The 26,484-nt window shown below is 34.9% G+C and overlaps 1 protein-coding gene across 6 annotated transcripts; it reads right to left on the bottom strand.

Moving 5' to 3' along the window:
• Positions 1–8,512: 8,512 nt before the first annotated feature.
• Positions 8,513–16,086, bottom strand: LOC113337577. 6 transcript variants are annotated; one of them, XR_003354299.1, is made up of 8 exons: positions 15,778–16,086; positions 15,558–15,658; positions 14,426–14,566; positions 13,762–14,331; positions 13,089–13,161; positions 11,397–12,974; positions 11,159–11,263; positions 8,513–9,760 (listed from the first exon to the last, which is right to left on the bottom strand). XR_003354299.1 is itself a non-coding variant. In XM_026583241.1 (5 exons), the coding sequence occupies exon 5, from the start codon at positions 9,654–9,656 to the stop codon at positions 8,760–8,762; it is 897 nt and encodes a 298-aa protein (XP_026439026.1). In that variant the 5' UTR covers positions 9,657–9,760; positions 11,159–11,263; positions 11,397–11,999; positions 12,865–12,974; positions 13,089–13,388; the 3' UTR covers positions 8,513–8,759. The 6 variants fall into 6 exon arrangements, 3 of the variants coding, with proteins under 3 accessions (XP_026439026.1, XP_026439025.1, XP_026439028.1); XR_003354300.1 differs by lacking the exons at positions 13,762–14,331; positions 14,426–14,566; positions 15,558–15,658; positions 15,778–16,086 and having other exon boundaries at positions 8,513–9,524; positions 9,620–9,760; positions 13,089–13,405; XR_003354301.1 differs by lacking the exons at positions 13,762–14,331; positions 14,426–14,566; positions 15,558–15,658; positions 15,778–16,086 and having other exon boundaries at positions 8,513–9,365; positions 9,620–9,760; positions 13,089–13,404.
• Between the last annotated feature and the right edge of the window lie 10,398 nt (positions 16,087–26,484).

Raw genomic sequence — 26,484 nt, 5'->3', positions numbered from 1 at the left:
TTCATCTTCATGTTTTTAGATTTATTTGTTTAAATTCTAAAGTTTGGTTTGGAAGATGATTTTTGCAGTATTAATCTTTATGGTTTTATATATTGCAATGTGTTATGGGATATGTATGTTTGCGTCCGTGAACTATTATTGCCCCATATATTTTCAAAAGTTATCTCGGTTATATGTCGATATGCATGTCTTGATACAATATCGATGAACTTTTTACAAACAAAAGTTAAGCCTATTATGTCATTTATTGATGAAAGATAGGTTAAAATCTTTTGTTTACAAAGATTATGTCTATTATATGTCATTGTGCAAATAGTGATGGAAAATAAAATGAATCCTTGTATATTCCGCAGTATTGATCTTCCCCGATCCATATTTTATGTATATACTGTGTGGTTCCATAAGTCTTCTTGTGTGAGCATTTCCAACTAGACTAATCATAGATTCGTTTGTGGTTATTTTGGTTGTGTATTCCAATTAAATTAATCACGAGTTACCTTGTGGTTAGTTTAATTGAGAATACAAAATCATTTTGTGGTCTTTGGTGTCCAAAGAAATCCTTCTTTTCTCGTAAAAGTAAGGTCGCTCTTGTTGTTCTTTCGGGAATGAAATAAAATGGGGGAGAGTTCTTTTGAACTTGCGCTTAATTGCCATATCTTTGTGGGGAGTGCGGCTGTGGAATATTTGAGGAGTTATCTTGTATCTTCATAAACTCCGTGATGAATTCATTTAGCTTCGACTTTATGATTGCATATAAACAAAGTTGATATGTACTTTTGTTTGGTATTGAAGTGCCTCCATGAAAATTTTCATTAGGATCTCGTTTTCGTACCTTTGTCAATTTTATTGACAAAAAGGGGAGAATTAATATGTAGTTCACACTACAAATACATATGGTTTTCGGATCATTATGTAAGGGGGAGTGGTTTTCGTGTTGAGACGAAGTATTGACTAAGGGGGAGTAATACATATCACCATAGTATTGTTGTCGAAGTTGTGATATGAGAACTTTGATGTTGTGTAATAATACTATGACAATGTATAACAATGATCGAGAGCTTTTGTTTTCTCATTGTTATGGCTACGGAACTTCAACAACTATGATGTTGAACTTACAACCTTTGGAATCATAAAAGTACTTGGAAAAGACGAAGTTTTCGAGTAATGTTGATGCGCCAAGGAGATCAAGCATGTGGACGTGAAGCTACAAAGTTTTTATCTATTTTGTAATCCATATGTATTGATAGTTTTGTCAATAAAATTAACAAAGGGGGAGATTGTTAGAGCACTGCTTGGTCGAACTCGCATGCATTACTATATCAAGCATGTTTGTCAATATTAGTGATCAAAACTATATGTCTTGATTTCTAGTTTACTTATGACTAAGTCTCGGTCTAGGATAGTTAAGTGCAGTTGAGCTACAGACTCCATGGTATCATCTTACGAAGACGAAGAACTACTCGAGGAATAAGTGGAACTTCATCCGACAAAAAGGTATGTGGAACTTGAACTTATCTGTCACTTAAAAGTCTATTTTATCTCCTACTTTGGAGACAAAGTCGTATAAGTATGATAATTTTCATACATACACATTTACTATTTCGAGCCGAGTTTACTCGCGTATCTTTTTCTCGAAATATGTGTTGGTAAGATTTTGCTTTAACCATTTTCATCTTTACCCGTGACGCAAGTCATGAAGACGTTTCAATCTTATAAATAGCTTTGATGACGATAGTCGTGAATAACGATTGTTATAACATTATAGAAGAATGTTTCAATGATTGAAGTGTAGAGTTGAGATTACCAACTATGGATATAAGCATATACAGTGTGTTCGCACATTGGTGTATAAATCCATGTGCCGGAAACCAAGTGCGTGCATATGTGTGCATGCGGTATTGGTGAAGGAGACAGGTTGAGTACGCGTACCCGTACGCGTACCTGAGGAAGTTTTCATACCGAAAATTTCTGCTGAGTTTGTAAGTTTGCAAACTAGTAAACCAGTCACCTTAGGTACGCATACCTGTACACGTACCCACAGAAGTTTTCGAACCGAAAATTTCTGCTGAGTTTGTAAACTCAAATCTGGTAGCTAAGGTACGCATACCCGTACGCGTACCCAAGCTGGTTATTTCTCTAATCGGTTGTTTATGAACTTAAAACAATAAATTATAAGAAATGCAATCTTTGGAAACCGTGGCTATATTGTTCATGAATTGATTCAAGTGAATCAAACCGATTTTGTTTTAATGGTGTCTATGAATAAAGACCTAAGCAATTGAACAACTCTTGAACTAGTTCTTATGAGTCATTTGAACTAGTTATGAGAAAAATGAATACGGTTAATATGAAAGTGCTCATATGGCTAACCATTGGTTAACTATTTTTGAACCAACTAAGTGTACACGTTTAGGTACGGTTACTCAAACCTAAATGAATACATTTCATTTGTGTGTGACAAGCTAAGTTTCGATCTAACGGTTGAAAGATATTAGCTTGGTTGAATCAGGTTTTTCATCTAACGGTGATTATTGAATGCTTTGTCACCAAGGTAACTTAGATTGCAAAACCTGATTTGAAAACTATGTAAAGGAGACATCTAGCAACTGGAAAAACTAATCCCCACACCTCCTGTGTGGTACTAGTTGGTTTTGCTAGAGTCGATTCTCCTTTAACCTTAGGTTTCTTCTCGAGACCCTGTAGGTTAACTACTGAAAGACTTCATTGGGACTGTGAAGCCAGACGAAATTACTTTCTTGTAGTTGAGCGATCTGATCTTTCCATTTTCTATCGTAGGAATTCAATTGAATAATTGACTTGAGATTATATCTCCGATAGGGAAAGATAAAAAGAAATCACAAACATCTTTGTCTCATCGTTTGTGATTCCACAATATCTAGTTTCGTTACCATACGATTTAGATTATTGTGAGGTGATTGATAATACTAGGATGTTCTTCGGGAATATAAGTCTGGGTTATCAATTAGTTCTTGTTCACCTTGATTTATCAAAAGACGGAATAAAAACTCATAAGTTTATCTTTGGGAGACAGATTTATCTATTATCATAGACTTTTCTGTGTGATACAGATTTGTTTATTGAAGTCTTCGACTTTGGGTCGTAGCAACCCTTAGTTGTGGATGAGATCAGCTAAGGGAATCAAGTGTGTAGTATCCTTCTGGGATCAGAGACATAAGGAGCGCAACTGTACCTTGAATCAGTGTGAGATTGATTAGGGTTCAACTACAGTCCAGACCGAAGTTAGTTTATAGTAGGCTAGTGTCTGTAGCGGCTTAATACAGTGTGGTGTTCAATCTGGACTAGATCCCGGGGTTTTTCTGCATTTGCGGTTTCCTCGTTAATAAAATTTTTGGTGTATGTGTTATTTCTATTGCGCATTATATTTTGTTATATAATTGAAATATCACAGGTTGTGCGTTAAGATCAATCAATTAGAATATCCAACCTTTGGTTGTTGATTTAAATTGATTGACACTTGGATATTGGTCTTTGGTACCATCCAAGTTATTATCCTTGTATTTGATAAAGACTCGCACATTTCTATTTGCTTGAGTAAAGATCAAATCAAGTGAGAGAGATATTAACTCTTCGATATACTTTTCTCTAGATTGAGTCTGACTGTCTAGTTTATTCTCTAGAAAGTATATTGGAGTTAGTCCATACAGATTGCTAATCGAAATATTGGGTGTGGTTGATGCCCCCGCTTTTTCAATACCTATACCAATATTCAAATTAACACCAACAAAGAACCAAGATATTACCCATCCCTTGGAAGAACCATGTTGAGCGATAATGTTACCCACATTTATGTTTAAAGCTAACTACACATATCTAGCATAAGGAAAGTTAATTAAAAGGTGATCACTAGATTCACTAGGATGACCACACATGCTACACTGAAGTTCAATGCCATTCTTGTACCAAGAAAGCTTATCTCTACTTGGTACTATATCTTGGGAGGCAACTTAACTTTCCATAAAGTTTTCTAAACCTGTATATGAAAAGATGGAAGGCTCGTAGAAGAGATAACATGTGTAGTTAATACATTATAAACACTTTTCACTGAAAATTGACCCTTCCTGATCTGGAAACCAAATAAGAAAGTCACTTTGTATTTCAGGAACATTCATAGAGAGGGTTTTATAAGCATAATCATGTTCAAATAAATAATGGATTAGCAACTCATTCCAATTCCTAGTACCATCATGAAATAGCTCAAACACAAAAGTATAAGAAATGGTATTAATGAAACCATCAGCAGGAACAGGAGGATGATCCTGGCCTAACACCAATTTGTCTAACCAGATATTAATTTTAGTTCAACATCTAACAACACAAAATCTATTGTTATTAATTATGTCGATGCACCAACAGATTCCCCTCCAAATCCAAGAACAATTTTCATTGAGTTTTTGCAGATGAAAAATACTAAAATTATAAAAGGATTTATCACTCAATATCTGAATCCACATTTCATCCTGATCATTGATAATCTTCCAAACAAGCTTCAATATAAGAGCAACATTAAATGTCTCTGAAACCTAGCCCCTCCAAACCTTATACTTATTAATGTTATCCCAAGCAATAAACTTAATTCATTTTCCAGTTTTATGACCCCAAAAAAAATTTCTTTGCAAGGCATCCAACTTACTGATTAGAGTACTTGGAATTTTAAAAAATATCCCATTTGGTAAGTAGGTAAGGAACTTAAAACATATTTAATTAAAGTAGACCTACCTGCTTGATTGAGAGTAATACCTATGTGATTCTTAATGCTAGCTTCAAAGGATTGAACAATAGGATCAAAAGATTTCACCTTAGTTTGACCAAGTAACAAAGGAGCTCCAAGATATTTTTCTGAATCATTCATTAAAGACATACTAAGAGCTTTGGCAAATTCAGAACAAATATCAGGAAAAAGGTTATTACTGAAATACACACAAGATTTATCAAAATTTAACATCTGACCAGAAAGATTACCAAAATCCCGAAAAATCTATAAAAAATTGTCAACATGCTTCATGTTAGCTTGGCCAAAGATTAGAATATCATCAGTAAAAAGCAAGTGTGTTATGGGAGGAGCTTTCCTAGAGATTTAACACCAATAAGATCTTTATTAGTTTCAACAGCAAGAAGAGATCTAGAAAGACATTTCATGGCTAGTATAAAAAGATAAGGGGATCACCTTGTCTAATTCCTATAGTTGGTTCAAACTGATCACATGGGGAACCATTAAGAAGAACATTTATACTTGTAGTTGAAACACACTTCATAATAAGGTTACAAAATCATTGCTAAAACCAATACTCTCAAGAACCTTATTGACAAAATTCCATTCCAATCTGTCAAAAGCTTTTGACATATCAAGTTTGATAGCCATAGTACCACTAATACCTTCTTTTTGTTTCATAGATTGAATCATTTCATGAGCAATAATAATATTGTCATGAAAAAATCTTCGTAGAACAAATGTTGCCTGGTAAGGAGAAATTAACTTCTTAAGAAGAGGCTTAATTCTGTTAACCAAAATCTTAGAGACCACCTTATAGGAAGCATTACAGAGACCAATTGGTCTAAACTCAGCTATAGTTTTAGGACTCTTGCATTTGTGTATAAGAGAAATATAAGTTCTGTTAAGACTTCTAGGCATATGACCACTCTAAAAAAAAATTGTACTACTTCAACAATACCCTTACAAACAATATGACACTGAGTTTGATAAAAACCAGCTTGGAACCCATCAGGACCAGGTGAGCTTCAAGCAGGCATGTTTTTAACCATATTTTCAATTTCTAATTCACCGGGAACAACATAAATAATAACATTCTCAATTATAATACTAGGAATAATACTAAAATTGTGATCAGGTAAAGTAGGATTAGAAGCACAAGAAACATCACTAAAGTGATGAGTAAACAATCTACTAATATCATTCCTATCCATAACCCAATTACCATTATTATCACAAAGAACATAAATGCTATTAGTATGCAATCTCTTATTCACCATGGTATGAAAATATCTTGTGTTATTATCCATATCACAAATATATTTATCTTTAGATTTTTCCTTATGGATTTCAGTTTGAATTTTATACTAATTATCCAATTTACTGGTAATAGACTTGACTCTAACATGATGATCATTAGAACTAGTATCATTTTGAGCAACCTCCAACATGTTTTGAAGATTTTTAATATTATGTTGAATATCCCGAACTCCATTCTATTCCAATGAGACAAAGTTATTCTTTCACTATTAGGAACCTGAACTCCACCCCTAGTAATCATATTTTGTTTCCTTTCTCCTTTCTTAAGTTCACCAAAATAATGACGTTTAGCTTGAGCCTTAGTTAGGTAGTCTACAACAGCCTTACATGCTCCTTTTGTATGATTAATGATGAATCAGTTATGACATATCTTGTGTGGTTGTTTCTCATGCAAAAACTTAATCCATCTAGTGCATAACACCCCTTCTCAAAGGAAAATTAATATAAACTTGATCACACACACCTTCACAAGATCTCTTCCAACCGTTATACCATATTTAGGTTCAATAGCTAGAACTTCACCAATAATACTTCCAATTTTAGTGATGGCCTTCACATGCATATGCTCTGGAAGTATTTTTTTTTTAACTTGAATCCAAAAACATTGCTTACTTTAGTCTAATTTTTGATAGATAATCTCATAATTGTAATATCGAAGATTAACAAGATGCCCATTAATCCTCAACGGACAAGTATCATTTTTTTTCCTGGGTATCTTTATTCTTGAATTTAAACTCCATAATATTATTTTCCAATTCGAATACCTTGACATCACTTGCTGGAATAAAATCCCAAGTGAGTCCCTGATACTTTTCCACAGTCTTCAAACCCATTTTCCCTTCAATAAAGATTTTCCCAACAAGATTAAACTCCTCTTCAATTTCATTTTGCCCATCAACATTATTAGATTGATGATAGACAACCTCAACTACATCACCAAGATCCAACGCAATTGGCATAAATTTTGTTGCCAGATCTGAAACAGAAATATCATTTTCTTCTGCCTTGATGAAGAACTGATTTAAGGTTAACTAGGTAAGGATTTTTTAGATGAAGAAAACTCTAAGAAATGCCATTTTTATAGAATTGTAACCATAGAAAATTCGGAGAGATCATTGAATCGTGATAAATATTATTCCTAGTATCCCGTATTTGAGAGAAAATTCTAGACTGAATATTTCCTTCTAGACAAAAATTTGCTTCAGAAAAGAAAGGAAAGTAGTTGAGAAGACTACTGATAATAACGAGAGTAATTAATGGAAAAAATCTTGTAATAGACTTCTTGAAATTTGAATTTCACAGAGACGCGGAAACCTTCAACCCACTGAGTCATTGATGTGAATCGGCAGAGAATTTTTTCCACACAATCAACGATGACCAACTGAAAGAACACAATAACTTCAAAAAGCAGCAGGATAACTTTTGCAAACGCTGGAATCACAATTATGAACATGGTAAACACCAACTGGGATATCTCCATCTACAAGCATATTAATTTTCAAAATCTGATAAAACCAAAAACAAAAGATTCCCAGATTTTTATCAAACAAAAAGTTATTGTGAAATCATAAAGTAGATAAGGATATTCAAACCAAGATACTATAACGATTAAATCACGAGAAAATCTTAAGAATAATGAAATAAATCACTAGAAAAATTCAACTGGTCAACTCAGTTTGATCTCCCAATCCTCAGAGCCCCAAACATTCTTAATTGTTTCCCTTTATATTAGTTAAAAAAGAAATTTAGCAAGTAAAAGTGTGTGATGTTTAGAAATATTGGTGTTGCTGTCCCAAGTGTTTTAGAGTACACCAAAAAATATTTTTCAATTGTAGATAGGAATGAAGCTGATGATTGGCATAAAAAACAAAACAAATGAGAGGTAAATGATATAGATACCGCCACATTATTAGGAACAAACATAGTGTTATTTGGATGATATATAAATTTTTTTGACAAGATAAGTCATCATGTTTCTTAAAACATCAAAGAATTTTCACTCCAGCATATTGTGTTATATACTCTTGTCAAGGCTCTTAGCGTTTATTATTATGGAGAAATTAAAAATATAATTGCACAAGAATGTAGTACCAATTAACTGTTGTAAGGAAGCCTACAAGGCAACCTCGGCATTTCCTAAGATGCCAAATGCAATGACAACCTAGGATTATACAGGCTATCCTCGCAGCATTTTGTTTGAAATTTAAACTCGGGACAAAAAATTGGCCTCCGACGCCACCTTAAGGGCAAATGGTTTAAGTATATATTTTCTTATCAATAGAAAAATGAAAAATGAACTTGAGCACTAGATGAGGAATCAGTCGGGCTACTAACTAGCCTGGGTATCTTATGCAAGAGGTAACTAGCCTAGAAATAAGCCAAATTGGAAAAATGATAGTATTTCCATTTTTAGTACTAGTGAGTTTCGAACTGAAGTTACTGATATCATCACTTCATAATTTTATCACTGTACTACAATGACACCAGCCGGAGGAAGAAAAGACACAGAAGCTTATACAAGTCTCTATATATATTACAATCTTTTACCACCCCAAACGAAACATAAACAAAATCAAACACAAATCCAAGTCGAGATAAATAAACATGGAAGGCCATAGGATAGAACACCAAAGTGGTGGCTTCAACCTGCTGATCAAAAGACAGATTAACATGCCTTGTATGTGTGTATCTACATCTCCGACTTAAATAGCTTACGGGCTGCAAAAGATGTTCCTGCATCGCTATACGAACCCCATATATTTGGGTCGAATCTTGCATCATGCTTGTCAGGAATCAACTCTTCAACGTTCACAACCACTATCGGATATAATCCCCCATAGAAACGGCTTGCTCGAACATTTGTTGTAGTATCTTCAACGAATTTCAGTGCACCTGGTGTTTTGATGATTTTCAAAGAAGTATTCCTTGGAAAATCTTGAACATCGAGATCCTCGAAAGGAACCCAATTCTTAGGAACAGGACTATTACCACTTTTCCATGGTTCTTTATCTGCTGATCCACAACACTCTTTGAGTTTTGATGTCAATTCAGAAACTTGTTCCTTCAAAACTTGTTTTTCGGCTTTCTCACAATCATAGTTCCTTCTGAATTCGTCCCTGAGAGTTGCAACGGTAGCTTCTAAATCGAAAAGTCGTTTCTCTACTAGATTCATAGCCTTGGCTCCATTTAGGTTATTGATTAGCTTGATCTTATCATCTTCAAGAATTGAATTTCTTGCTTTTAGGTCCGAAATAATTATTTTCAGAGCTTGATTTTCGCTGTCAAGATCTTCTTTCTGAGTCAATAGCACCGTTTCAGGAGTATTAATACCAGGCAGCCTATAAAATGGTGAGGCCAGTGGTTCACGTGACCAGGTGAAGTGTTTGTAATTACTGACCATCTGGTGAACTACCCAGCCTTGACAATTTATAAGCTTGAAAGTTACTCCATCAAACTTGACAGAAGATAAGAAAGCATCAAAATTGCTTTCTTTGTTATTTGGTAAAGAGAGATGTTTAGAATAGTCTAAGAATCCATAATCAATTATACCTGATAGCGCTATAGGGGTTCCAATTGGTTCCTTCATCCTGTATAGTTTTAACCCCGGCGCTTCACGACATATATACAACTGAGGATCTTGAAACCACGACACAGTTATTCAGTTGACAGGAGTGACTGAAGGCTGAGGAACTGCAAAGAAAAGAGTATTGAATGGCTATGAATATTTCTTATTAAGTTGTTTTACTTACTACCAGTACTTTGAGAGAAAGAGGAGAGTTTTTTTTTTTTTTTTTTGATCAGATGAGAGGGAGAGTCTTAACAAGAAGTTCTTGTGAAGAAATCTAAAGTGAGAGAAAAACAATTATGGTCCTTAACAAGATCAAACACGACGATATATATAGAGAGGAAACTTAAAACATACCTGCCAATGGCTATACCCGTAATAGACCTGGCCAGTCCGTCAACTGTCATAATTTTATATTAAGACAGCTACCTAACATGTGATGACATTTGCTTAAGAAAAATTCATCTAGGACTCCACAAACCGTTAGATCTCGTCATTCTAAGGCTTCACCATGATAAAACACAATATGTCGATCTCGAAAGTAAACTATTATTCCCAATCTGGCCGGTCCATCACCGGTCAGAATTTTTAGACTAAGACAGCCACCTAACGGCTAACGTTTGATGATATTTTCTCAAGAAAAATTCATCTAGGACCTCCATAATTCTAAGGCATCGCCATGATGTAACACAATATGAGAGAGTCAATCACAGCATAACTGATAGCGCCTAACACAGATCATGACTAGTTTTAAGACGAGACTTTTTTGTCTGGGCGTTTACTTTGAAGTTGTCTATGCCTACCTTGGCAATTAGATGGCATGAGACTTTGGAATGTGTATGCGCATATACATCAATGATGTATGGCTCTACATATTCACATCTTGTATAAACAAATCTGTGTTCATTTACTCGGTCCATTTAGACTTTTTGTAATGAAAAAGGGTTTTTAATTTAGTTGGTGATGCAAATACGGAAACGGCCTTAGAGATCCACAAAATAAAATTATATAGTTTCGAGTAACAGACAGCTATACAATAAGAACATCCCTTCCAAAATAGTAAATGCATTAGTTGTCTCTAGATGAGGAATCAGTCAGCTGGCACATTACTCACGAAATGGTTAATAACGGTGTTACAACAGCTGAGAAACTCCTGGACTGACTTATACTCTTATACCGTCGTAAGTAAAGACAATGCGTGGATCCTATTTTTTAAGACTAGCTCTACTAACTGGTACAAGGATATTTCATAAACATCCTTGCAATCCCTGTACATACACTAAGGATGCAAATGTAAAGCATATTAGTGCTTCCATGGAATAACCAAATCTAATCTCTCTAGTATTTACGTTGTTCTACTGTTGTTCTAGCCTAAGCTCCATTCTTTAATAGGGTGGTTGTAGTATGAGAATCCTATGGTCTTCCGGATCAAATTGATTGATCAAGATGTACTGCATATAAACATGTATTTCTGGTAACTTACAAACCGAAAGAAAAATAAATACAATAAGAATTGGACTAACCGTCATGTGCTAACTTCAGTAGGAATCTCAGACACAGGACAAGCAGAATCAGCAGCACTGTGACTTGGGCGCAATGTATTCAATAACAATGTCTCTCTTCTCAACCTTCAAAATCAATTCGACACAAAAAAAAAAACATTTTTATTCAGAAATCAATGCCCCAGACCAGCCAGACACAAATTTAAACACAATTTTCAACTTCTATCAACAGAATCAAATAAAGGGTGTAAAGAAACACCTTCGAAGAGTAGATATCCAAGCTTGTTGAGACAAGAAGTTTTGAAGATGATGTTTTTTTTTTTTTTTTTGATAATAAGACGATGTTTGAAATTGGAGGTGGAAGTGAAAAGGAATGAGAAACACTGTATCTTTTTGATTGAATTAATAAGGATGTTCGAGAAATTGAAGCTGCTGCAATTTTTGTGTTCTTTTCACCTCGGCAAATGAAAGCTTTAACCCTAAAGGGCCTAAACCCCCTCTACCTGAAAGGAAAATGTTTGATTTCCCCAATCCTTTTTTTCTTCTATTTCCATCCGAAATTTTATACTTGTTCACCCTCGTGGTAGTGGTAGGTCCCCTTAGTAAATTAGTACACTTACACCAACCGGCATAACAAAATGAAAAAGAAAAAAAAGAGTCAGTTTAATGAGTTGGTGATGCAAATAAATGACGACATGAGACGAATTTTCAGCCACAACTAGGTATATTTTGAGGATTAGATAGAATCCTTCCCTTCAGCAGTGGATTCAGTCAGCCAGCAGCCTGACTCTGGCACCTTATGCATAAGGTAAACAAGAAAGAAAGCACTAATTGTTGATGGCACACAAGAGCTTATACATTTCTGAATAGACAATACAATCTCTTACCACTCCAAATGAAACGTAAATAAAACCAAACAAACCCAAAAGAAAAAAAAAAGTACAATTTGAAATAAATAAGCATGGAAGGCCATTACTTAAAACAACAACATGATGAACCTGTAAATTCCTTTTAAATGGTGTCAAGGATATGTGAAACTTAGAGAAATGCCCCATTGACCGGCAAACAATTATGTCACTCAAATTTGCGTTGCAACTAATGTAATGGGCATATGTCATTGGGTGGACAACATATTTTATCAGTATGCCAACATTTTGGGTGGGCATATCATATGATAATGTTTCTTTACAAAACACACTTGATATGATGGTTGAATGGATCCCATAAGAAAGAAAAAAGAAACTGAGGAATAAGGTGCCAACGATGGGTTTGAAGAAACCTTTTGGGGATAAGTTATACAAGACATTCTCAACTTCACCAACGATGGCTTGGAAAGAAGATCTGACAAGATAACATAATTCTTGATTGCATCAATGAAGTGGTTAACACACCAGATGAAAAACTCCTGGACTTATACATGGCAAGTGGGGACAATGTGTCAATCCTATTTTTCAAGACTTGCTCTACTAACTGGTATGAAGAAGACATTTCATCAAGAACCTTGCAGGCCCAGTACATTACAAAGTAAAGCATACTTGTGTTTTTATGGAGTAACTGAATCTAATCTCTTTAGTATGTAAGATTGGTTCTACGGTTGTTCTAGTTTAAACTCCATTTCACTAAGGTAGTGGCGGTTTGTGATTACTGAGGTCTTTGTGATCAAGATGTACTACATATGAACAAGTATTTCTTCTTATTTACAAAACCGGATATGAGATTAGACTAACCGTCATTGGATGAGCTAACTTCAGTGGGAAGTTTAGAAACCAGGCAAGCAGCAGCAGTCGCGCTGTGAATTGGGTGCAAAGTATTCAACAACAACGCCTCTCTTCTCAACCTTGAAATCAATTCAACCAAATTTCAATTCAGAAATAAAGGTCCTAGATACATTTACAAACAGAATATCAATCTAATTTGATGAAATCCAACTATTCGAGATAAACCAAAATACCTGCGAGGAGTAGAGATTCGAGTTTGTGCAAAGAAGAAATTCGTTGATTTTGAAGAAGAAGATGATGCTGAAGCTGAAAGTGAAAATGATTGTGAAATATTATTCAAACTTTTGGTTGATTTACAGAAATTACGGACGAATACGGATGTTGGAGATAGTGAAATTGCTGCCATTTTGTTTGTTCAAAGCTTTAACCCTAAACCCTCTGTGTGGAATATGTTTTCATTTACCCTTTTTTTTTTACATCCAATGTTTGTTTTTGCTGACCCGGGTTTAGATCTGACTCGTACCGAATCAGATATCAGATCGTTTTATAATCAGATCTGACTAGCGATCTGAGTAAGAACTAACACCTGACTCGGAACCGTTTGAGTCAGGTACTAACTACCCCTGGTGAGTCAGATCCTGACGAGTCAGGTGAGTCAGGAGAAAACAAACAAGGTGTAACCCCTCTAACCCATATCCAATTCTGTCCCATTGGTATGGTTCTCAAATTTGGGTAAAAATTTGGTTCTTTGATGACCCATATCCAATATTGGTACCGGCACCTTACGCAAAAGGTGAAAAACAGAAAGTAAACACAAAATGAACAATAAACAAAATAAAAAACAAATCAAAGAAAGAATACAAGCCTGATATAAATTTGGTTTAACTTCTGACTCATGTAGCTTACGGGTTGCATAAGATGTTCCTGCATTGTTATGCGAACCCCAGATATCTGGATCGAATCTTGCTTCATCTTTGTCAGGAATCAACTCTTTAATGTTCACGACCACTAGAGATATTCCTCCATAGAAACGGCTCGCTTGAACATTTGTTGTATAATCGTCCTCGAATTTCAGTGCATTGGTGCTTTGATAATTTTCAAAGAAGTGGTCCTCAGAATATTTTGAATATCAAGATCCTCAAAAGGAACCCAATTATTAGGAATACTACTATTACCACTCCTCCATGGTTCTTCCTCAGATGATCCACTACCAACACCACGACACTCTTTAAGTTTTGAAGTCAGATCAGAAACTTGTTCTGCCAAACTGGAAACTTGTTCCGTCAACTTGGAAACTTTTCTGTTAAGAGCTTCTTTCTCAGCCAATAGTACTGCTTCAGGAGTATGAATACCAGGCAGCCTATAAAATGGCGAGCTTAGTGGTTCACGTGCTCAGGTGAAGTTCTGGTAATTACTGACCAGCTGGTACACCACCCAGCCTTGACAATTTATAAGCTTGAAAGTCACTCCATCAAACTTATGGAAGATAAGAAAACATTAAAATCACTTTCTTTGTTATTTGCCAAAGAGAGATGTTTTGAGTAATATAAGAATCCGTAATCGATTATACCTGATAGCGCAATGGGAGTACCAATTGGTTCCTTCATCCTGTATAGTTTTAACCCCGGCGTTTCACGACATATATACAACTGAGGATCTTTATACCACGCCATAGTAACTCACTGGACGTGAATGATCGAAGGCTGGGGAACTGCAGAGAAAAGAGTACTGTGAGAATTTGAATATTTCGTATTAAGTTGTTTCAGTTACAACTTTGAGAGACAGATGGAGAGTCCTTTTTTTATCAGATGAGAATTTGAATATTTCGTATTAAATTTTGAACATACATAATTGAAGGTGGATAAGAGCACCATTACATAATCGCATATAAATCCAAAGAAGCAATAGAAAGTCAATTACAGCATAACTAATAGTCTAATATAGATCATGATTATTTTTAAGACAACACTTTTTAGTCTGGGCGTTTACATTGAAGTTGTCTATACCTACCTTGGCAATTAGAAGGAAAGAGACTTTTGAATGTGCATGCACATATATATCACCGATGTATGGTTCTACCTATTCTCATCTTGTATAAACAAATCTTCATTCATTTACTCGGTCTCTGTTTAGACTTTTTGTAATGAAAAAGGGTTTTTAATTTAGTTGGTGATGTGAATGTGGAAACAACCAATAGTTATGCACTTTCGAGTAACAGATAGCTACACAATAACAACATCCCTTCCAAAATAGTCAATGCACTAGTTATATCTAGATGAGGAATCAGTCGACTGGTACATTACAAAGTGGTTGATAACGGTGTCACAACATCTGAAAAACTCCTAGACTGACTTATGCCATAGCAACTAAAGGAAATGCGCGGATCCTATTTTTTAAGACTCGCTCTACTAACTGGTATGAGGATATTTCATCAACATCCCTGCAAACCCTGTACTACACTATTGCTCAAGATGTACTGTGTATAGTTAAGCATACTTGTTTTTTCATGGAATAACCAAATGTAATCTCTCTAGTATGTACCTCGTTCTACCGTTGTTCTATACTAAGCTCCATTTCATTAGGGTGGTTGTAGTATGAGAATCTTATGGTCTTCCGGATCAAATTGATTGATCAAGATGTACTGTGTATAGTTCTTATCTACAAATCGAAAGAAAAATAAATGCAATAATAATTAGACTAACCGTCATAAATGTGCAAACTTCAGTAGGAGGAAGCTTGGATACAGAACAAGCAGAAGCAGCAGCACTGTAAATTGGGAAACAACAATGCCTCTCTTCTCAACCTTCAAAATCAATTCAACACATAAACAAGACATATTCAAAAATCAATGCCCAGACACAAATTTAAACACAATTTTCAACTTCTGTCAACAAGATAAAAAAAAAAGGTTTAAAGAAATACCTTCAAAGAGTAGAGATTCAAGCTTGTAGAAACGAGAAATTCAAAGGTTATGTTGAAGTTGAAAATTGGAGGTGAAAATGAAAGTGAAAAGGAATGATAAATACAATTTATGTTTCTTTTTGATTGATTTGTCGAAATTACGAATTAATAAAGATTTTCGAGAAATTGAATCTGCTGCCATTTTTGTGTTTTTTTTCCCCTCTGCGAATTAAAGCTTGAACCAAACCCCCTCTCCCTGAAAGGAAAATGTTTGATTCCCCAAAGAAAAACATCTTTATTTTCACCCGATATTTTACTTGCTCACACACGTGGTAGACTGCTAGGACATATATCCCTAGAACAATCTCCAAGGAGGGATTTATACCCTTAATTAGGTTCGCTTAACAAATGAGTTACCTAATAAGAGATTCAACCCAGAACTTTATTAATGTAGAATCGACCAATTTGATCTGTCTCTCAGCAGAATAAGCAGAAGTTTGTGGAATCAGAGACGCGTTAAGAGTTTCGAAGAAAAGAAAGTCGGACCATATTATAATTGAAGCCGATGCTGCATCTGTTATTGAGAAGATTAACAAGAAGCTCTTCTTGGGAGATCTATGAACTCATTGACTATTCCAAGATATTAAAGTACTAATCTCCAGTTTCAATCGTTAACTTTTAAAGCTGTTAATCGAATATGTAATGGGGATGCCCACGATCTAGCTCAATAAGGAAAGGTAAATGCTAGCTATATGGCTTGGGTTGTTCCACCAGTGTGGCTCCTTCCTACTTTGTGCAATGATTACATGGAGGGAAGAGCTGATAACTTGTAGTTGTGTTTTGTCTTGTTTGCTTAAAAAGAAATCAGTTACACCAACCGCTGTAAGAGCAAGTCCAGTAGGACTTTGGCAAATGAACTAATTTGATAGGACACTGTTAGAGCATAGATCGATTGAACTCACCAAGCGCTGGTATGTCAAGTTTGGTTGTCATATTTTAATGTGTCAAAACTCATCTAAAGTCACTTGATTATATACTAGAGTCAACTTCGTTTAGGTTTGACTTGAAAGTCTACGTATGTTGAGACATACAAGTATTACTCTGAAGACCTGAAGAATATGAAGAAGTAACGAACTACAACGACGACGACATCATCCTTCCACTTAAAGGTTTCATTTTTAACGTATCTTTCAAGTCGTGCTATATTAAAAACATAACTGCGAAGTTATATATACTGTACATATTGTATAATACTCTAGTGATGTGACATGGTCAAAATTGTATGATCATAGTATTAGGGAATTAGACTACGAAGTATAACACTTATCTTTTGAACTTCGTAGATATGACATCAACATAATCTTGTATATACTGTTATGATTATGTGAATGGGTTATGGTGAAGATTTCATCCTAGCAAACAATGTTTTACATTTGTTTAAAGGACGTAAATTCATGAACTTGTTTCGTGAATCGAAAGAGAAATCATTAGGATTATTGGTTAGGATATTCATTGCAAATCTTTGGATGACCAATATGTGTGAGATGGTAGAACCGATCTTAACCTTGGTTATGTATCTCGGTATAACTAATCACAATGCTTGACTTATAATTTGGTATGACTTATTTTTATTAATTGGTGTAACCAATCCTAAGTAATCACCATGTGATGGTATGATCGATCTTTGTAATTGGTGTGACCGATCTTAGTAATTGGCGTGACCGATCATAAGTGTTTTGTAATCGATCATTGTAATTGGTAACTGGTCCTGGTAACTGGTGTGACCGATCACAAGCAATACCATGGTAATATGGAACTGATCCTTGTAACTGGTGTAACTGATCCTAATGACTGGTTTGACCAATCACAAGTATCTCCATAATAAGGTATAACCGATCAAGTGATTGGTAGAACCGATTGAACCAGTGTATGTGATTGATCAATCACATAGTTATTTTGAAATACAAGTCAACCAATTCTAAACTTGTTTGGAAGTGTGGTATAACCGATTCCAAGAATGTAAATCTATGTGAATACGAATAAGTATTTACAGTAAAGAAATCTCAACATAATTTGAACACGTACAATAAATCTTATCATTTATTTTTCAAAGATATTCCTTAGTACTCAAGGAGATCCTGTGGCGAGATAAATTAAGAATCTTTTAATTAAATTTTTTGGTTTTATATGCTTTAATTACCAGCAATTAAATGCATATCCCTAGAGAATAAAAATTAGTAATTATGTGCATTCACCAATTGGAGATTTTCTATTGAGAGATTTTGGAAATATTGGACAAGCATTTAATGGAATTAGGAAATCCGATTTTTTCATTCATTGCATATCTTGAGAATATTTTTGTTTTGGAAATTCCTTGATGTCCAAACATCCTCGGTCTATAAATACCTAAGTTTGCATTTCTAGCAAACTATCATAAGAGCCAGGAAAACTTCATTTCTTGTTTCTTCTGGTAGAGTCAGTCTATTCGAAGAGGAAAGTATCTTAATTAGGTAAAATCTCTTACGACTTCTCGTTTAAAGACTTATGTGGGATCAAGAAGCTCTACGATTACCGTTGGTTGGAAACTAGATAATTGCAGTATTATTAGTCTTCAATTGATTTGATTGACTAAAGGTTGTTGAAACTTTGATTGCACCTAGTTTGTTTATTTTTGAGAATCTCCTTTTATGTTATAATATTCACTCAAACTAGATCGAAGTATCAACAGGATCGTTAGAACTGTTGTTAGATCTAAAGACATCTTGTGATAATCCATTGTTAACAGATTCCGTTTTGTGTGTTATTGATCACAAGAGATTCAAGTGGTGTTGTGCAGGTTATTCTTGAAGATTAAATAACATTTGAAGACGAATAAGATTTCTTATTGGTTTTCGTATCTTTATGTGCGTACAAACCTTGATCGGCTGGGATCCAACTAGAATCGTATTTATTCGATTGATTAGCTACGTGAGATCGACATCGCTTTATAGTTTCTCTTTGGAACCTATACTGATTGATTGTGAACCTAAACTTTACTACTGTGGTAGCTATTGGATAGATTGATATAACCAGGAAAATGAGTTTATTAGATTAAATGGAAGAGCCTTTGCGTATGACTTAAGATATCTTTATCTTAAAGAATCAATAGAGTTGTTTCCAAACAGATTCGTTGTTTCTTTGTTGTTTGGAATACGATCAAAAGTAATTGTACCAATGGACTAGGGGTAGTTGCTTGGTCTCGACCATACGAAGTTGGTGTAGATTTTGTATAACGACTTAATTATGAGAGTATTCAATTCGGGACTAGGTCCTGGGGTTTTTCTGCTTTTGCAGTTTCCTCGTTAACAAAATCTTTTTGTGTGATTTACTTTTGTTTTCCGCAATTATATTTTTTTACAAAATTTAATGTAAGTCGCCCTTTGCGCTAACTCCGATATACTTGATAGTGATCCTATAGAGTTCGATTAAGTCCGAATGTATTATCAACACTTTGGTCATCATATTGTCTCGATTTCTTATCCATAGAGAATCACACAAAGTGTGAATACCGAAGTTGTTGTATTGTATCGACTTTGTCAATAGACGATCACACTTGGTATGAGGACTTATAGATTGAAACAAGATTGTGGTGTATTTTGTTACCCTCTTCTTTTCAACCATGTTTTGGATAGTGGGGCAGAGCTTATGGTAGGTAACTGAGCCTACCATTGCATGTTGAGGAGATCGTCCCAACTTAAGACGAGTCTAAGCTCACGTTCCAACGTAAACGACTATTTTCCAAAAACCAAAAAATAGTTACATTTTCAAGATCTATAAATGGCACTCTCACTTAACCTCTCTGCTCGTACCAAATTCAGTCTATTCTACAAAATTTCTCTACTAAAAATCCTTCAAATTCTTATTCAATTTATTTAAATTCTTACTCGATAAAAACGTTTCAATTTCCAGATATTAGGCGATACGAAATAGAAAACCACATCAGAATAAACCCAATCAACCTATGCCGATAACACAATCAAGTTTTGATGAAGAAAACAATCTCAATATATATTGGTACGAAGAAACATCATCCTAGAATGACGTTCGTATTGGTGGAACGTTTGTGGAATAAAAAAACTTTTCATTTTACATACTTCGAAATATGTATGTGAAATATTTTAATTTGTAGTTTTAATGCAATCAATACGAATATTTAAGTAACAATTTTAACATTTTTATAGGAATACCACCATTAGATTTGTATTTTCTACTTGGGATACCTCGTGGTGTATGGGATCATGTTTCATTTGAACAAGGAAGTCGGTTGGAAAAGACAGATATAAAGATGAACCTCCAATGTACTTTACCGTAACAAAAATGATGAAGCACAAGAACTTAAGAAGTGGTGGAATTCCTAATTCCAGTTTAAAGGCATTTCTGATTCTGATACAGATGATCCTTCCCTAGATACATAAATTGTCAAGGTTTTTATTTTATGGTTACTTATTTGGTTCATGTTTCTTCCCCCATTCAAGTGATGGTATTCAAGTTGGATATTTAGAGGCATTGCGAGATATGGAGTTTTCCCCCATTTATGATTGGGGGTTCGCCAATCTTATCCAAGTTATACATTCTTGATATAATATTGTATCATTGGGTTGGTCAATCCTTGAGAATGTTTATTATTATTATTATTATTATTATTATTATTATTATTATTATTATTATTATTTATTTTTTGACACGATCAGTGTGGGAATTGAACCCGCAACCTATAAGTTGGGAGCCCAACCCCTGACCAACTGGGCTAATGTCAGTTGGTTTCCTTAAGGTATATACGACAATACATACCTTTCCCTTTATATTAGTTAAAAAGAAATTTTGCAAATAACTAATTGTGTGATGTTTACCTTCAGCTTTAGTAGTATACAATTATTGGTGTAGGTGCCCCAAGGGTTTTAGAGTACACCAAAAAATATTTCCGAATTGTAAAAAAGAATGAAGTCGATAACTGGCATATAAAAAACATATGAAAGATAAATCATATAGATACGAATACATTATTATGAACAATTTTTTTTTGATAAAATAAGTCATCATGTTTCTTATAAGATCAAAGAATGTTCTCTCAAACGTATTATGTTGTAAAGTCCTGTCAGGGCTCTTAATGTTCATTATTATGGAAAAAAATGTATTAAACAAAAATATAGTATCGATTAATTGTTGTAAGAAAGCCATCAAGGCAGCTTCTGCGTTTCCTAAAATGCCAATGCAATGCCAACCTAGGATTTTACAGGCTATCCAACAATTGGCCTTGCACGTACACTACTTCAAGGGCAAATGAGATATATTTTGACTTTGTTTAATTTACATACTTTCTTACCAAAACAAATGTGAAAAATGAAAAATGAACTTGAGCACTAGATGAGGAATCAGTCGGGTAACTAGCTAGGCTCGAGTACCATGGGGTGTACATGGTCGGTTTTGGTTCGGTTTTTGCTAACCAGAAACGGAACCGTTACTCCCATTTTTTGATTTTTCAAACCAAAACCGTGTCATTAACCCACGGTTTCGTTTTTTAGTTTTATCATTGGGTTCCGATTTTACCATTATTTTGTCAATTTTATGTAACTGACAGTTAGAAAAAAGAAAATATACAAAAAGAAAGAAAGCTTAAAATATAGTTATACAGAAAATTACATATTAAAACTAAACAAAATTAAATATAAACATCTATGGTCTATATCTGATAAAATTAAATATAATTAATCTAAGATGGATATAATCGTTGATATTAATTACATCAAAGCTAATCGGTTTTACCGAATTATTCGATTTGGTTTTTATCTTTTTAAACCAAAACCAACCATTAGTTAATGGCTCGGTTCGGTTTTTTCATAATCGGGTTGGTTTGGTTCGGTTCGGTTTTAGCAGATAACCATTACCGTGTAATGCCAGTGAGCACTTTGTGCAAGAGGTTAAAAATAATAAAAATACATACTACCTCTATCTCTATTTTTACAAAAAAGATACTATCATTTTTCCATCTTACACTAAAAATACGTCAAATTGAAAAAAATTATAGATCTCCTTTTTTAAAAAGGACGGAAGTAGTTATTCTTTTTCCATGGGTAAAGAATTTGGTGTTAGCGAGTTTGAAACTCAGGTCACTAGTATCATTATCCAATAATTCTAACACTGTACTACAATGACACCGAGGGAGTAGTTATAGAAAAGAAGCAAAAGCTTATAGAGATTACAATCTTTTACCACCCCAAATGAAACATAAACGAAATCAAACACAAATCGAAGTTGAGATAAATAAGCATGGAAGGCCATAAGATAGAACACCAAAGTGGTGGCTTCAACCTGCTGATCAGAGACGTATTAACATGCCTTGTATGTGTCTATCTACATCTCTGACTTAAATAGCTTACGGGCTGCAAAAGATGTTCCTGCATTTCTATACGAACCCCAGATATTTGGGTCGAATCTTGCATCATGCTTGTCAGGAATCAACTCTTCAACGTCCACAACCACTATCGGATATAATCCCCCATAGAAACGGCTTGCTTGAACATTTGTTGTAGTATCTTCAACGAATTTCAATGCACCTGGTGCTTTGATGATTTTCAAAGAAGTATTCCTTGGAAAATCTTGAACATCGAGATCCTCGAAAGGAACCCAATTCTTAGGAACGGTACTATTACTACTTTTCCATGGTTCTTTATCTGCTGATCCACAATACTCTTTGAGTTTTGATGTCAATTCAGAAACTTGTTCCTTCAAAACTTGTTTTTCGGCGTTCTCACAATCATAATTCCTTCTGAATTCGTCCCTGAGAGTTGCAACGGTAGCTTCTAAATCGAAAAGTCGTTTCTCTACTAGATTCATAGCCTTGGCTCCATTTAGGTTATTGATAAGCTTGATCTTATCATCTTCAAGAATTGAATTTCTTGCTTTTAGGTCCGAAATAATTATTTTCAGAGCTTGATTTTCGCTGTCAAGATCTTCTTTCCGAGTCAATAGCACCGTTTCAGGAGTATTAATACCAGGCAGCCTATAAAATGGGAGGAAATACCCGAAACTGTGACTGATATTTGACTTTCTTCCAAAAGTGTGACTGATCCCCAAAATCTTCTAAAAGTGTGACTGAAAATACCTGATGGCTAATCTACCCTTTGACCCTTGATGTCCACATATTAGGGGATTAATATAAATACTAATACTTATATTTCCACTAATTCAATACACCCCAATATACTGATTAGTACTCCACTAATTCAATACGCACCCATATACGGTTTAGTACTCCACACTATTTCGATACTTCCAGGAGAAGGTTCACTCTCCTCTCAAGAACTCTGGAGGGTGAAAATATTCAGAGAAAATTTCAAAACTCAGAAATTTTGAAACTCCCTTGTCAATCTTTCTATCCACTTAACTCAGGAGAGCTCTCAAAGAAATCTAATCGAAGGTATCAAAACCGTCCTTTTAGTCTATTCTCAGAATTGAATTTTAAACCCTAGAAACTATAAACCCTAGAAATTTAAATTCTAATCTTAGCTTTGATGATTATCGCAAGAGAAGAATCAGTGCAAATACTTGAAGATACTTGAAGATTCGATTGAAAGGTATAAACTCTAAGTTGGTTCCTTGTTTGTCATTTATCTCTAGTCAAATTAGTAAATAGACAAATCTATCTAGATTTTGCAATTGTATGTGTTTTTTTAGTTGAATCATGATGTCTTAAAGCTTGGGTATGTGTTTGATTTCTCTTTTATGACATGATTTCAGTTTGAGTTTTGTTTAATGTCATGTTTTTTTACTGATATGAAACATACAATTTGGGGTTTATGTTTTCTGTTAGTTTTCGGTTTTAATGGACGAAAAGGGTTTATATTTTTCATGTCATTCTGGTGGAGAAGGAACTTACAGATGGATATACACTGAAATTGAAGCTTTTTTTATCAATTAATTTGATGGGTTTTGTTTCAAATTGAGTCTAAACATCTGACTTCATGGTGATATAGATACCTACAAGATTAGATGTCTTCTAAGTCATCAAAAGCCTAAACTAGGAAAAACTACTAGTTCTAGAGAGGCTTGAGATGATATTTACTGATGCTTAAAAGTATATCTAAACGTATAAGTGTAACATGCAAAAGCCTACAAATGATGGCTATAGATTGTTGTGTTCTGATATTTATTGGGAAATATGTTCGCCAATTTGTTATGCTTTGTGATAGTATCCAAAAGCCTAAGTACTTTTTTAAAAAAAAAATTGTTATTAAGGTGTATATAAATCTCAATACAGAGTTCTCTCGATGTGTGTTGGGTGGAAAAATATGGCTCGGACTCAGTAATCCTCCTTGTGCAGAAACAACTCATCTTTTCCATTGTTAAAACACCCTTCATAAACGTTTGAGCTCTTCCAACTAGTCTGTTTCAGGACCTGTTCATTATACTTCGATATCGCTAGGTTTGTCTTAAATATGAACATCTATTGAAAAGTAACAAGGTCTTTCCAACTGTCCTCATATGCTTATATTTTCATGTGAAAGAAACCCAACTGTAGATAATCCTCGGTAAGTAAACATTCGTAAGTTAGTAACTAATCCAAAATTTGTAGGTACAGTCAATGGGTTCTGGTAGACTGCCCAAGAAGGGGCGCAATGATGGGAGTCTGAGTGAGAATGGGAAATTGAAAGACCTCAAAGGAAGACCTATATATTTTGAGTCGAAATCTGCAGGTCCTGAAGAGGACAGATATATATATGACATACTAACAAGGCAATATTGCAGTTTTGAGAACTTATCTAATAATTATTAGTAACTTGTTCAACGTTTCTTTCAACTTTATATTGTGTTTCACAGTTGTTTTGTCTACCCTTCAAAGTACCGGGGACGAACCAGCGACACAAGCACATACTCCAGCTTAGGTACACTATCAGACTTGTGGAGTGTGTTGTCTGAAGAAGAGATGGCCCTGATCAAGACAACTGCAATAGGGCACTTAACAGACATTCCACGAGATCAAAGTTGGTCTAAAGCAATATTTTGTTTTCTGATGAGTCGGCAAATCAAAGTCGAACCTGAAGAATATTTGAATGATGAGATTTCTTTAGAGTTAAGGATACTAAATTGTGCTTTGGAAAAGGGGAATTTTCTCTGATATCAGGACATAGATTCCGGGATTTGAGGATTGGACATTCCGATTTTGACTCTCCACCGAAGATGTCAAGGCTCAAGCATAAGTATTTTTCACTTGATAACATAATCATCGCAAGCCACTTGTATGACTTTCTTTTTTGCAATACAGTCTCCAAGGAACGGGCAACGGTTATCAGAGAAACCAGTAATGCCATTAAAAACGTGTCGGATAAAATGTTGCGTCGTCGCAGGATATGTGAAGGGAGTGAAACGGTTCAGTGTGAAGGTAATGATAGGGTGAAGGTGGCATTAGTCTATGTGGTACACATGTTCTTGTTAGGGCCCCAAGATATCCATGGGATAAAAGAAGATCTTTAGGACTTGGTGGACAACCTTTCAGAGTTCAACAAGTACCCATGGGCCGAAAGGGTGTACGAGGCCACTCTACGAAAAGGTAAAAATGCATTTAAATCTTCTATCAAGCCAAAAGGAATGTCACAAGTGTTGGTGGTAATATGAATTGATTTCTGTTTCAAAAAATCATATGTTTAGGATTTATGTTTTTTGCATATCCAATAACTCCTGATTGTGGTTCTAATAGTTTTTGTTTGTATTTTAGATTTGGTTCCTTATGATGTTCCCGGGTGTGCTAGGTGATATGGGAAAAGAAATTAGAATTGAAGGGTGGCGCCCTCATATCCTAGACGTGTTTTGCACGGAAAAGGTTCAGCATCAAAAGCTATGTCGTCCGGTGATTCGTTCGGACGTGAGTGAATCAATGATGCAGTATCGCAATGATCCAGAACTGTTGGTAATTCTGGGGTAGACAAGGGACCCCTCAGTTATCAACAGCTGGAGGACCTCGATACCGAAATTGCGTTAGGAAAGCAATAACAGACTTAAGATGAGGTTTTTGTGGGAGAATTGGAGGCGAGGAGCGAGGAAAAAGGAGGACATGATGAGGATCCTGTAGTAGCTCAATTACGTGATATGGTGGATGACTTAACTCGTCAAAATTAAGAGAGAGATATTCGGGAAATTCATCAAACTGAAATGATTGGAAAAATGATACAGGCGATGCTCAAAATGCAAGATGCACTGTCGAGGAGACCTAATGTGGGTGGATTTGATTTGATTTCAGAAATCATGTTAATTTGTTATGAAAATTGACGAACCCGCATAGATCTAACTGTTTAAAAACCATTTCCAAACTTCATGTTAACAGGGTCTTGCACAGGAATTGAAGGCAAATCCCCGTAACACAGAAGATAATCCCCAATATGAGATTTTTAAGGAATATGTTAGTCGATTCCCTGACCAAGATAATGATGAAAATGTTCTTGATGATTTTGGTGGTGAATCACTAGCTGATATTTGTGGAGCTAATACAGGTGTAGAATCTGTAGTTGGAAACAACGAGGAAGAAATAATAAACACATATACCCAGATGTTTCACTGGTAAGTATTTCTTGCATCCTTTTTGTGGGACAAATATAATCCTGGTGTCATTTTCTACAACCTGTTTGTCTCTAATTAAAATTCCATTTCAATGTCTCCGGCCCTCTGTATATGTAGGCCAATGTGTTTAACGAAATC

This window comes from Papaver somniferum, unplaced genomic scaffold (assembly GCF_003573695.1).
Source record: "Papaver somniferum cultivar HN1 unplaced genomic scaffold, ASM357369v1 unplaced-scaffold_160, whole genome shotgun sequence".
Taxonomy (NCBI): Eukaryota; Viridiplantae; Streptophyta; class Magnoliopsida; order Ranunculales; family Papaveraceae; genus Papaver; species Papaver somniferum.
This window is presented reverse-complemented; position numbering and strand designations above follow the sequence as displayed.